At 36.6% G+C, this 14,661-nt stretch overlaps 1 protein-coding gene across 1 annotated transcript; it reads left to right on the top strand.

The window, feature by feature from the left end:
- The first annotated feature begins 9,645 nt into the window (after positions 1–9,645).
- LOC120328239 (alpha-enolase-like) lies at positions 9,646–13,040 on the top strand. The gene is made up of 9 exons (XM_039394675.2): positions 9,646–10,003; positions 10,145–10,273; positions 10,715–10,848; positions 11,261–11,482; positions 11,622–11,786; positions 12,015–12,160; positions 12,233–12,349; positions 12,423–12,590; positions 12,696–13,040. Exons 1-9 carry the CDS (start codon positions 9,820–9,822, stop codon positions 12,760–12,762), a joined length of 1,332 nt encoding a protein of 443 aa, XP_039250609.2. The 5' UTR covers positions 9,646–9,819; the 3' UTR covers positions 12,763–13,040.
- The last annotated feature ends 1,621 nt before the right edge of the window (positions 13,041–14,661 follow it).

The following is a 14,661-nucleotide window of genomic DNA, read 5'->3' as shown; positions in this document are numbered from 1 at the left end:
CTAGGAATGCCCAAATTTGATAATACTTCGGTATTTCTAGGATTTTGATGCACAGTTAAAATTTGACGGAAGCTAAGAATTCACGACTGCAATGGCAAATTGTACAGATTAAAAAAAACTTTATTTCGAGTATTTGAATTTTTGGAAAATAATTTCTTCAAATATCCCCGAGGTCATTTTTTTAACACACATTGTTTGGGTATCCTTATCATTCTGCATTCGCTCCACTCTCGGCAATTGCAAATATACATAAATGAATAAATTTGCCACCTGCCAAATGCGGCCCGCGAAAGAAGTTTTTAATTTAGTTCAATCTGGTACGAGCGAGTAATTCCAATCCATTCACGTTGCAAAGCCTATACCTGAAATTAATTTAGGATCAACTGAAGAATCTCCGATTATATTGATAGAAATGTGTATGAGAGAATAGGTTTTCTATGCCACCCTTATACACGCAGGAGGCGGTATGCATGTAACAAGGTCGTCAAATCTTGGTAACCGCCAATTTTCTCTCTTTTTTAAATCATAAATATACAAATTGGCAGAGACAAATATTTTATTTATACAGCGTTAACAAACAGGTTCCATTGTTATTGTTTACGATGATAAAAATAAATTATTTATCAACGCCAAGAAAGAAAATCAACGAAAGCAAACCAACTACGATTACTCGTACGTTCTATCGTCCATTTCGATCCACATGGCTGGGTCTTTGTAACCATTTCCTGTGATTGTTAGGCCAAATCCAGAATCAAAGGTGAATAAAGCGTGCATCTAAAGTCAAAGCATGATTTTTGATAAAATTAAACGCAGACGAAAATTCCCGCGCATGCAAAATTTCTCCGGATAAACATGTTTTGTCCTCGAAACGAAATAAGACTTCAATAATAACGATATAAGTGAAACAAGTGGAACGTAGAACCAGTGGGGCACGACGAAAAGCAAGTGTACTTGGCAGTCAATAACTAATGGTCAGACGTGGGCAACACAGGCTAACATAAAAATTTTCTTATAACAATAAACTAGTTATCCCATTCATATGAATCGAAGTATTTGATGATGGAGGTAGCCGTAACCGGCCACCCTGCGAAAGTGATACGTTCAGAAGAAGTCTTTTCGAAAAATCGCCTTTCTCTTTGATTACTTGTCCAATGGCATCTGGCGCAGGGCAGAGTTTGAAAATTAGGATAGCTTAGGAATGCAAACTGCAAATGATTTATGAATTTTAGGCAATGTTTCATAAACGATTCTATCATTTAAAATGAATAAAGTATACATATGAATATATAATTTCAGATATAGTCATACAAATTATTTGAAATTTTAGTTTGAAACACGCGTTTAGATCGTCAACAGCATCCACCTACAGGCCTCAAGTTTTGCCCGCGCAACCCGTATTTTTGGATATAGTTAAATGAATGAAAATCGAAGTTATGTGACTTAATCATAGTCCAAGGTCCAAGCAGTGTAAGAAATCTGTCCAACCTAGATAATATTAGAATTAGACGGTACTTTAATATGAATAGGTTTTCATTTGACTTGCTATGTCTTACAGCTAAAATTGGCAATGAAAAAATGGAAAATGGATTTCCACGCCGTTATTGAGCACGTCACCCGGGTTTGTAATCGAACCTCAAGATCACGAGGTGCTACACAAATTCCCCAAAATTCCATTATTGTTGACGATTACTAAAATTTGAAACCGGATAACTGTTCCCAGCTTTGGTGATCACTCTAAAGTTGATCGAATATCTCAATTAGCAGCATCAATTCATCTAAATACCAGCAAAAATACACAAAACGTATTTAGCGGTTATCAAACTTGTATTCATGCGCGTTCACACACTTCGTAATTAGGATTTTGTTTCAGGCGAAGTGGCAATCAGTTTGCAGGAAGGTGGCATTGTGCAACGAACCTGAACCGTTTAGGTATTTCACTTGCCATGATTGTATGCATTTTGTTGAAATTGACAATGTTGCGGTTGGACCATGAAGAAAAAAAATTGAAAACTTTCAGAATTCTATTGAGAGCAGTTGTGGGTTTGTTTTTTGGTATCCCATACAGCAGTGGTTCCTAACCTTTCTTTCAAACGACCCAAATACTTCAAAAAAATAAATTTTGTAAAATCCCGCGACCCGAGGGTACGCTCAAAATAGTATAGGCGGGGCGGTATGTAATGCTTGTGCCCTAAATGGCCACAAGGTTACCTGATTGACTAATAACAGCAGATGCAAAGTTTTTACTCTAGGATACTTTCCACATATGCAATTACTATTCAATTAATATAAAATAAACAATAATAATTCACTAGAAAATAATAGCAGTAACTTTTGTGTTTTTGTAGAAAAAACGAGCGACCCAATAAAATTTCCAGGCGACCCAATTTTGGGTTGCGACCTATATGGGTTGGAAAATACAGGTTCAGAGAAGAAAACATCCGTGTATGCGATACATGAAAAGCGATTTCAATCTTCATTTCCACACTATTTATCAATAAAAGTGTCCCGTTTATACTGATATGTTAGATTTAGGGCTGGGCATTTTCGAATACCTGATGACTTCAGAATCGAATCGAATATTTTTTTCGAATCGAATCGAATCTCGAATACTTGAGAGATATAAAATTGTATGTAACTTTCTTTCTGTATTTGGTCCTCCAGACACATAAATTACTGAAAACGGAATATATATCACTCAGAAAGATTGCTGAGCGTTTACACCCAATAAAAAACACGTTTTCACCAATAACTCACATATTTCATACGTCAGAATTGCGTTGAAAAAGTATGGCTTTAATAAAAAAAATTGAGAAATTTAATTCGACAATTGGCGGAAAGAAAAAAACAAGATGGCGGCGATTCGAAATTTCGCTCTGAACCGAATCGAATAATTTACCATTCGATTCGAAATGCCCAGCCCAGCCCTAGGTCGTTTCATAGCATCATTTGGGATTAGTACTCTACTAAATGCCGAAATACATAATTTTGATATAATTATATATCCAATTATATATATAATTTGATGATTGACCTCACATATAAATCTCCAATATTATCCAACTACGGGTCCAGATTAGGCTTAAGGATGGTTCCTAAATTTGGGGTTCAGTAATATCAAACGAAAATTGTAGATATGTGATTTAGTTTTTGAAATTCTGAATAGAATGCAGCAAATATGCGCATATACTCCTAGCTTGCGTGGATACGTTAAAACTAGATGGCTTCAGAGTTAGTTAGACCATACTTTTGATAAGTGCGCTCGCCACCGCACCTCTGCGTGGGTTCGAATCCGGTGGGGATAATTTTATGCGGGTGGATTGCTGGACACTGGACTAATGGCCGCCGCGGGGTGGTCAACGTAACCGCTGGTCGGCTACGGCTTCTTCCATCATCAAGTACGCGTATCTCAGACAGATAACTGGCTAACTAACCCCATATCAGACATGAAATGGTAACCGGACGAGGGCCGTGGCTCGCCATATAATTAAGCCGCCTTATCGACTTCCCTTTTCTCCGGTATAAATTTGTAAATCCTATTCTAATAACAATTATGTTTCAGGTAAAATCCCCTACCGCTGTCTATGACGAGAAAAGGTGTTGGAAAGTTAATTTAAAGTATGCTAATGGAGAAATGTATTTTGGAAAAATGTCATCTGTGGGTTTTAGTATCAAAATATTTAATATCAAAAAGTGACTTGCTGAGTTCTCCCAGTCTGTTACAAACTGCTTGTTCCAACAGTATATCCAATGTAACTGTTTTATTCAAACTGCTTGTCCCAACGGTATATCCAATGTAACTGTTGTAGGTAGGACGCCAATAAATTTAGAGCAATCTCGATTATAAATCCACCAATGTTTTCAAAAATAGGGTTTTGTTTTTCATCAATTATAAAAAAAACAGCTTAATTGTTTGAATCAAATTTTTTCTGTATCTTTATTGGTATACCTCTTGCATACCCGTGAAACTACGCCAAGAAAAAACCTTTTTTTTCGACTTCGCTGTTATCGCCCAGCTTTATTGCCAAGTCAGTACCTACTAGAGATTTACCGATACCACTTTAGTCGCCGATACCGATACCGATACCAGCTAAAAACGCCGATACCGATACGCCGATACTATAAGAAGGCCGATATTACCGATATTCCGATACTATGTAATTATTACTTAATTAGGGGTGCTGTGTAGGGTAGACGGGTTAAAACAATGGTCTTTGAGCGTTGTTCATAGTACACATTATTTCAAATCGAAAAAAAAGATATATCACATAATATGAAATTAATGTTTGGAGTTTGCTTTAACTGATTAAGATACATTGTACAATAACGCTAGTAATCTCGGTGTTCAATAAGAAAACTCATAAGCCGGGATGTCAAATTTGAATTTAATGTTAATATCGCGACCTTCGAATATCGTTATTCGTGTTTAAAAGCATATCGAATATCACCCACATATTTTAGCGCCGCCGTCCTACGTTCAAATTAAAAGCATTTTACAAATATTGTATTTCGTGGCTAATCGTAATCGTCGACGCAATAAGTCAAAGCCAACATGAATAAAGAATATCAATCAGCACCAACAAAAAGAAGGCCTACCTATAACTGTCGGGGAGGTTTTTTTAGTAAAAATAACATGATCTCTTCCAACGAAATAGATTTTTTAATATTTTACAATTGCAATCATATATTTTGAGACAGTCTAGGGCTAGGCCGTCATGTCAATATACCTATAAAGTAGTTGTGTAGTTAAACAAAATTATTAAAATTAATACCTGCGTAGAGAGATAATTGTGTCGGAATTTAGTTTATCGATGTCGACGGACTAAATGACACTCGTACTTGACGACAAACAGTCAGAATTTATACCCGTGCCAAAAGTCTATGTGCCGTTAATAAGGACCCCAATTCCACTGTATGATTTAAAACCGGGCGCCTGATTGCTTTTTCTTATGTGCTGTGTTGATATATTTCTTCATAATTACTATGTAATATTAAAAATGTCAATATAAAAATTTGACAGCGAAAATATCCAAATTAGTTGAGCTAGTTTGGCTGATAAATAGCTAAAAACACGTGAATATTCTCTCACGGGGGTGAGGACATGTATGGCTCATAGCTCACAATCTCTCCAGACAAAAAATAAATTAAAAAGTAGTATTCCAACTAATCTTTTAAAACATTCTGGACCATATCAAAAAGGTAAATATATCGGAAATATCGGCCTTAATCTAACCGATACCGATACATGGCCGATACCGAAAAAATGGCCGATATTGCCGATACCGATACATCGGTACATCTCTAGTACCTACACCAAAGTCAAAAGATTCAAACAGGAATGTTTATCCGCGATATCAGAAAGACGATTTGAGTAAGAAAGGCAAGAAAAACCATGAAACATAGCTCACGGGCTACTACTACAATCCAAAAGCAGTTGTACAAGGGGCCCGCTTACTGCCCAAATTTGGCAAAACAAGTACGTTAATACAATAATGGAGTATATACTTCGGAAGACGCAACCTACCAAGGTTCGAATCGGGGCAGGACTTGTACGATGAGACACTCCAGGCTATGATAATTGTGAGACTCCTCTATAACAATGACGTCACAAACAATTTGTAAACATTGACCCTGATTTGAATCCCATGAGAGATGTGGAAGAGGATTGCTGGACTCCTCGCCGTCGTAGAGTAATTCACCTAATGTCGTAACGGCTTATCGGTTGCGTCTTTCTCCGCCAACCACGTTGGCGGACGCATTGTGCGCTGCACCTCAGGGAGGCGACTATGGGCAAGTCATCAATATTTTTGGGGTTTCGAAAGGTTTATTGCGAACGAGAAGCGATTCGAAGCATTTCGTCTCATATCCGCTGCGCCAACTTGACAAAAACATCAACGTTCCTCAATTACTTCGTTACGCAATTACGTCGCCACGTAGCAGCTCTGCGTTTCTCATGAAAAACGCATATCACTTTCCCTCGCAAGTGTGTAACGTCATTAACCGAATGGCATACGTTTAAAGCGGGTTCACACTATGTTGGAACTTTAAATCCCGCTTTCTACATTATTCATTCCATGAGCTGATGAAATGCTCGAACTTTCTCGCGAAAAATTTGCTAACTCGAACGAGGTGTTCCCACAGTTGCTCCAATAATTACAGAATGTAAACAGTTTCATGGCTATGCCATTGTGCGGCCTCATGAATTCCATCAATGCGTACAAGTTGTACGTTATAACGTACAAAATTTGAAGACCAGTCGCCACGACTGGTGTTACAGCTCTTATCGACTTATCGGGAGGATATTTCGATTCTTTTGCGTCGGAAAATGTAAAATATTTACCAGGTGATTCAGCGACGCCATCATGTTCTCCACAACTTGTTACTTATCGATTTTAATCGGTAGGTATGTTGATAGGTATTTGTCTGTCTGTCTGTTAGATGCACGCGATATCTCACGAAAGCGAGATTAAATCTGCTCCAGATTTTGCATGTGCATTCATCATATATCGGACCAGAAGCCTATTGATTTTGGATGAATTATGTCGTATAATTAGCGAGTTATCAATTAATTAGTGATGGGACACAAGGTGTCACTATGGAGTAAGAGCGCTGTTTTGGAGGATCCCCTAACTTTCAATCGATAAGTCTTCGGTCTCTGACCGATGTTCTCTTTTGTAATTTAATGATATCCAACAGTGAAGAATCAGCCTTAATGTTTCCGGCGGAACCGCATAAACACGCGGGGTTCCAATTATTTGGTTTGGCCATTTAGTTACGTCCCATAATCAGATAACTAACATATATATCATGACCTTTGCTTTTATCAATTATTATCTATGTTCAATCAGGATTTGTTTGAATATACAGCTTTCAACCGCGGCCGGCTATGATACTAGCGTAATCGAAACTCCAACTGTGAACGACAACATGCCCCACTGCGTAATCTAGCATTTGGCTAACGATGGCCTCTCGTCCGGTTACCATTCCATGTCGGGTATGGGATTAGTTAGTTATTTGTTTTCTGAAGCATGAACTTGATGATAGAGGAAGCCGTAACCGACCAGCGGTTACGTTAATCACCCTACGGAGACGAGGAATCCCCCCATGGGAATTCGAACCTGTGAACCCACACAAAGTAAATCCGGCTTTTAGGGTTCAAAGAATTATCAATAACGAACATTCGAATTCGCTTGTGTTATACAGTGGAGTTGGACCTTCGAGTTGTGTAAATAAGTGTTTTTGAAGGGTGGTGTGCAAATGAATTTAGATTCAAACTTGCCCGCTTATTGCCGACGCCCGGTTTGAAATAATCGATCGGTACATTACTTTCTGGAATCGGCTCCTAACCCGTGTACTTATCAACGACGTGTGTATTACCCGATAGAACCTTGGCCCGAGAGAGCAATGCAGTCCTAACATTTATATATATATATATCGGAATATTTTAACACATTTAAATGCAAAAGCGATTAAAAAAGAATGCGACCTCTACCTCTGCTCACATCTACGAATACAGTAATTTCAAATTGCAGAATTATAGTCCACATGACAAACTTTTCTGACGTATTTCCTCGGTACTTTTTACAAATTTTTCGCGAATTTTATAATGCGATTCTACTTTCCCGAAGTTTGAATCAACCAGATTGAACTTTTTTCTCGGTATCAAATAATTCAACAATGCCTGAGTCAAAAAATAATCAATTAATCATTGAACGACATTGTTTAATGCTTGTTTCTAATTGGAATATCCTTATTAGGTAACAATCAGGCGTCAGTGTAGCTATAAAACCGCCTTGCATTAAACCCGAAAACTGCTCAAGATAAGTACAATGTTCATAGGTGCATGTATTCATTTTAAAATTTCTTTGATTATGTGCGTAATAAATCACTACGGAATCCGGGGTGTCTCAAAAATGTCGTGTGACACTTGTCCCAGCGTTAGGCGAGAGGGACACTTGGGACACGACATTTTCGAGACACCGCCTTTCGTCTTTTAAAATGAAAACAAAAAGAGGAACTCAATGGATGTGGTGAGACGAGACGATGATACCGTGGTCGCTAAATGAACAGAGACACAGCGTAACTTTTCGCCAGCGTTTCAAATGAACTCTTACACGGGTGTCTCCAAAATGTCGTGTCCCAACCGTCCCACGTGTAGTTGAGTTTCCCACTTGTACACGTGGGACACGACATTTTGAAGACACCGCTCTGGCGCTCTTACACCATCCTACCACCATGATCGGCAACTCACTCACAAGAACCAATTGTAGTTGAGTTTGTTTGCAAATACTTTATTGAATAAAAACCCTATTTTATCGTCACGGAGTTTCAAGGCATATACTCATGTAACGAAACTGTCGACGTAGAGACGACGTAGTTCACTTTAGTGTATTATTTCGTATTCGTTTATTTGTTCGTATGAGTTTATTTTTATATTCATATGGATAGAGCAGTGTTTGCCAACCCGAGTCCGCGGTCTCAAATGAGTCCGCGGAGCGTTTGAATGAGTCCGCAACGGGCCAGAAATTCAGCCACATTGCGATTTAAATAGATAGATAGATAGTTTATTTGAATACTCAATAATATACACAAATTTAAAATGGAGAATTCTGGAGGGCGAGCAAAACCTTAAAAAAGTTAAAAACATGAGAGATATTATGTGCCCGCCCACCAGCGCACACACAAAAATAAATTACAAAAAAACACAAACCTAGTAAAAACGAGGCTTGGGCCAGAAATAATCAAACAAAAGATACTCGAATGTATTGAACTTACGGGCTGTTATACTTTTGAAACACCTAAGCTGTTGCAGTAATAATGACCAATATAGGCCAGCAGTACGCTGTTAATTGAATGTTTGTTTGTGATATTGCGATAAACGGAAGATCTTTAGCGTAAACCTTGATTAACGGATCGAACATTCAACTATTACAATAGTAATAGAAGGAGAGGAAGTAAATATGAGGAATAAATTTGAATAATAAAATAGCAATTTCACGCCACGGCGATTAACACATGCAGATATAGAAATTTTCAAGCATTCTCTGTTCATTTGAGGATTTGAGCCTCACAACACAGACATAAGGTCGTGTTTTCTGCATCCGAGTTGAATGATGCTTTTCGGATGTACGAATGGCAATTAAATTGCATTTTAATTCAAATATTATGAATAAAAATGTGGTCTATCACGTCTAATGTGACAAAAATTTGCCAAACATGTGCTTAAATAAAATGCGTGTTGCGAACGGAGAAGTGCGGTTTAACCGTAAATATATACTACCGTAAACATATACTACTACGGATACTACTACGGTTTAACCTCTGCAGTCGGTGATTTGCACCACATCGATTGAGGTGCGCTCTTCGCGTTGCCCTCTATCAAGTCTCGACGTGATGTAGGTCACGTACCGTCTGCCGGCAGCGGTGTTACAGTTGCGACTCTTCAATGATATATAAGCCCGTCTGCATTCAGTATACTTACTATCATTATTAAAATCGAATAGCTAAGGTTGGACAAAAGTTATTATTTCGTAACAATGACAGCGATATTTGCAGTTTGTTTACAAATCAGCATTTCGTGAATTGTTCAATGACTCCAACTGCCTAAAGATACAGAGATCTTGTAGTAGAATACCGGTAGATTAGAGGTATGGTACGTTACCGTGAATTAAGCTTCTAAGTGTAGTTGTAGTTCGCTGTGCCCTTTCTGGTCAAATAGTTCCAGAATATTTTATTCCTGATCATCAATTTATGAAGTCTTTTTTTACCGTTTTTAGTTTAATCAAGTTTATTACAGTATTAAGTTGCGATAACTAATTCACAATGTCGACTACTATTACCAAGATAAGAGCTCGCCAGATCTATGACAGCCGTGGAAACCCCACAGTTGAGGTTGATCTTGATACCCAGTCTGGATCATTTCGTGCAGCTGTTCCCAGTGGAGCATCAACAGGAATCTATGAGGCCTTGGAACTAAGAGATAAAGATAAAGCATTTCTAGGAAAAGGTGCAACAGTACAATGTTTTCTACTATTTTATAAATCTTTTTACAAATTAGTGGGCCTACTACAAATTTGTTACTTATATTTTTAGGATTATAAATAAAAGTGTATGAAATAGAAAATTTAAGCCGCTGATTTGTTTTCAGGTGTTTCGAAAGCAATTAAAAATGTCAATGAAATCATTGCACCTGCACTTGTTGGCAAGAAGCTTAATCTAGCAGATCAAACAGCTGTAGATAAAATTATGCTAGATCTTGATGGAACTGCTAACAAGGGTAATATTTACTATTTAGTTCTGTAATAGCATTTTATCTTATTAATTTGTATTATTTTTTCATCATTTAATTTTGATATTTTAGCATATCAGCAGGTGTAAAGATGAATCATTTTCAGAAAATAGTTTTGTTTTGATTGACAAATTTAAATAATAAGTGATGTATTCACACAATGAATTTTCACAGTAGAAATTGTCAAATAAACAAATGTTTGCTCTATTTCATCATAGATTTTATGTGGGTATGTTGAATATATAATATGTTTAAAATTACCATATCATAATTGCGAATCCTTCATTATTTTGAAATGTATTTTATTTTGTTATAAGACACTCACCTATAAACCATTTTACAGCGCCTTATTCCTAAGTTTCAATTTTTAACAATGATATATCAAAAGATGATATATGCATATCATTAAATCTTCTTTTTATCACACAGCAAAACTTGGAGCAAATGCAATTTTGGGAGTCTCATTAGCAGTAGCGAAAGCTGCAGCACACGAGAAAGGTGTTCCATTATACAGACATTTGGCGGATCTGGCTGGAAATGCGAATGTATTACTGCCAGTTCCTGTAAGAATGAATTACTATTTTGAGTATTGAAAGTGTTTTGGTATTGCATAGGTTCCTATTGTTGTTGAGCTTGAGTTGATGTTCATACTTCCCATCATGAAACTGTATTTTCTGTATGGGTTATGAGAAATTAAGAAAGAAGCAAACTACGCTGATCTTAACGGTTATATTTCTAGCATGCTCACTGCTTCGATGAATGACTAATTTCTCCAGTACCATTACTACAGTATCACCTGATCAAAAAATAGTTAATGGTATACCGTATAAACTTTGTAGATGGGAAAAGATATAATATAATCACCTCTGGGATAGTAATTTTGATAAGACTGCTTAATCATACAGCAACATATCAAAGTGGTTATTAGTAAAATATATACCATAACTCTGCCTTAGACTATTATTCCCTTTTCAGTCTTTCAATGTTATCAACGGAGGAAGTCATGCTGGTAACAAACTTGCAATGCAAGAATTCATGATATTTCCTTGTGGTGCTTCCACTTTTTCTGAAGCGATGCAAATGGGAGCAGAAACCTATCAGACCCTCAAATCTGTAATAAAAAAGAAATATGGACAAGATGCAACCAATGTTGGGGATGAGGGCGGATTTGCTCCTAACATCATGAATAACCTTGAGGTAGGTGTGTGAAAGCAATGAAGAATAAAGCTAATTGTGTTTTTCCAATTTTAATTTTTTAGCTGAGATTATTTATTTTGTAATCTGATACTTTTGTGTTCAAATGATATATGTATAATATTCGATGTCAAATATTCAGGCTTTAGACCTCATACAAGCGGCCATCTCACAAGCAGGATACGAGGGAAAAATTAAGATTTGCATGGATACTGCTGCGTCTGAATTTTGGAACAAAGAAAAAGCTAGATACGACCTTGACTTCAAAAACTCCTGTGATGGTGATGTGTCCGATACGGAGAGATATGTAATTACTTTTTTTTGAAAAGATTTATATACAGGTTTATAAGTAAAACATGACCTGTAAATTTTATGAATATGTTTTCGTTGAAAATGGATGTCATTGGAAATTTAGTCAACTTGTATCAATTTTCATAAATGATTCGAATTGTAAAATGTGATAACAATGAAAAAGAATTACCCTAATTCAATAGATCTTCCAATCGGCAATTGAATTATTCAATACTGCTTTCAGAAAACTCCTGCAGAACTGGGAGAGTTGTACAAAACATTCATTAGTAAATACCCAATTGTATCAATTGAAGATCCATTTGATCAGGATGATTGGGAAGGATATTCGGAATTCACAGCAGCTGTTGGAGAAAAAACACAAGTTGTGGGGTAAGCTGTTTATGCTTTCTTCTGCACTTTAAATTCTCAATCTTCTATTATGATATGCATTTTTATTTCCAGTGACGATCTTCTGGTCACTAATCCCACTCGTATCAACACAGCATTGAATAAAAAGGCATGCAATGCCCTCCTACTCAAAGTAAACCAGATTGGTACTCTGTCTGAGGCTATTGAAGCGTAAGTAGAAAAAGTTTTGTTTGATTACCATTGGCTATAGTACAGATAGAACATTTTTGACATTTTGTTTCAGTTGCAAACTGGCACAAAAGAGTAACTGGGGAGTCATGGTTTCCCATAGATCTGGAGAAACCGAAGATAGTTTCATTGCTGATCTTGTTGTTGGTCTTTGCACTGGTCAAATTAAGACTGGTGCACCCTGCCGATCCGAACGACTAGCAAAGTACAATCAGATTTTGAGGTGAGAGGCATTTGCTCTTACCTGAGAGTCATATAGTATAATAATATATATAATGAGTTTATATATTTAAATGTTTATATATATAAATGTTAATTTTTCATACAGAATTGAGGAAGAACTGGGTGACAAAGCCAAGTTTGCTGGAGCTGATTGGAGAACTCCTAAAATGTGATGTCCATATTCTAGCATCAGTATAGTGTGAATTATATCTTGTGCTTCAAATTATATATCTCGTTTTCATTTCTTGCTATGTTAGGTTTTTGCAGTTCCAATTGTATGATTATTTTATTTACTGTATCTGGATTACTCAAGTTCAAATTGTATTAATACTGTGCGACTGCCGTTGCCATGAATATTAATTATTTTCTGTATAATGTTCAATTACTCCTATAGCACTTTGCATATTATTGTATGAACGCATATGGCAAACAGGATAAGTATTTATGCTGATTATGTTGGATTGGTCTTGGGCTAAACGTGCAGTTGTGGGATCATGTCTGATTTATCTAATAAACGGCGGGTGGTATACCTGTCACGGTATGTAAAATACTCGTGTAAGTTTTAACAGCGGTTGCTAGACTGGTCCCGTGGGCTTCAAACCAGATTCTTGATGATTGGTAGGTTCCACATACTTAAAAATAGCGTAGTTTACTATGGAAGTTACGGTCGCAAGGGATACTGGTCGGATCTGAAAATATCGTTTAAACTAAAGGCTCATTTGAAGAATACATATACGAAATATTTTCACGCAATTTTAGACTTTTCCGGTCGCAGGCTATGATTTTTGTCTTAGACCTTAGAACACAAATGCCAACATACATGCAAACGACGACTAGCGTTTTATGTTTGTCGTTTCTAATGTTATGCATCAGATATATGTAAAGCACGTTCTGTTAATGTGGCTTACGTTGTTTCATAAATACATTTTCTAAATTGATGGAACCGGCTGTGAGTTCGACACAAAAGAGAACCCGTTCCTAAAATTCTGAATTCTAGCACTGGCTCTATTTATTATGTGTATATTTATTTATTTGGCTGGCTTTTTTTAAAAGTAGTCCCTGCGAAATCAGCGAATATCATCAATAAAATATATTACCGCATGATGAGTTATTGGCCTTCGCACTGGCCAAATTAAGACTGATACACCATGCCGAGTTTTAAACGACTTTCAAGGTACAACAATATTTTGAGTTGCATATTCATCATTACCTGAAGTATTAGTATGAAAACCGTATTAATATTTTAAAACCAGTTTTCGATACAAAAGCATATTTCGTGGTGCATATTACCAGTGATTTTACACTGGGTTCAAGAGTTTGTATACTCCAACCACCGTGCCTAATGTGCCGCGAAATGATTTTGGTGTGCCGCAAGAAAATTTCATTTTTGAATTTATTCCAATTTCCAATCCATCAAATTTCGCAAGAATTACCCTACGGCTTTTGCTAACAAACAAACGACAAATTTGAGAAGTCGTATTTGGGTATTGTTTCAATTCTAAGTTTTGCATGAACGCACCAACAGCGTTTCGTAAAATTGAAAATGTCAAACGAGGTTGATAAATTATTGTGCGAATTTTTTCCCAAATTTTACCAAGGAATTATTAATGGCTAGTAGAAATGCCATTACTAACGATTTATCGAATCATTATTTTTTAATAGGGATTCACGCAATGCCTTTGCCTGGTTTTTATTCACTACCTAATGTGAAAATAAAACAGACATAATAAAAAAGTAAAATCATATATATATATATATATGTATATATATATGGAAGTAAACTATCGTCTTCACAGATATCCGCATTCCGGCGTCAGAAATGATAATACAGGAAACTTAATAATAGTTGGGGACTTTAATATCATTCTGGAACCGATTGACGCACAAAAAAACAAAAATTTTAAATTACGACCACCCGAGAAAATTTTCCGCCGCTTTATACAAACTAACAACATTATGGATACTTTTAGGGCCAAATACCCCAATGAACAGATTTTCACATACAAATTCGGAACCCAGGGACGAAGAATTGATCAGATCTACTCTTCTTTCGACTTATACAGTACAATATC

The sequence above is a fragment of the Styela clava genome, chromosome 7, assembly GCF_964204865.1.
Source record: "Styela clava chromosome 7, kaStyClav1.hap1.2, whole genome shotgun sequence".
NCBI lineage: Eukaryota > Metazoa > Chordata > Ascidiacea > Stolidobranchia > Styelidae > Styela > Styela clava.
Note: the sequence above shows the minus strand (reverse complement) of the source record. Positions and strands in the feature narration are given on the sequence as shown.

Excerpts from the sequence above, each read along its gene's own strand:
- LOC120328239 (XM_039394675.2), top strand. The coding sequence starts at position 9,820 with ATGTCGACTACTATTACCAAGATAAGAGCTCGCCAGATCTATGACAGC. Across the intron at positions 10,004-10,144 it reads TAAAGCATTTCTAGGAAAAG|GTGTTTCGAAAGCAATTAAA; the intron begins GTGCAACAGTAC and ends ATTTGTTTTCAG. Across the intron at positions 12,161-12,232 it reads GAAAAAACACAAGTTGTGGG|TGACGATCTTCTGGTCACTA; the intron begins GTAAGCTGTTTA and ends TTTTATTTCCAG.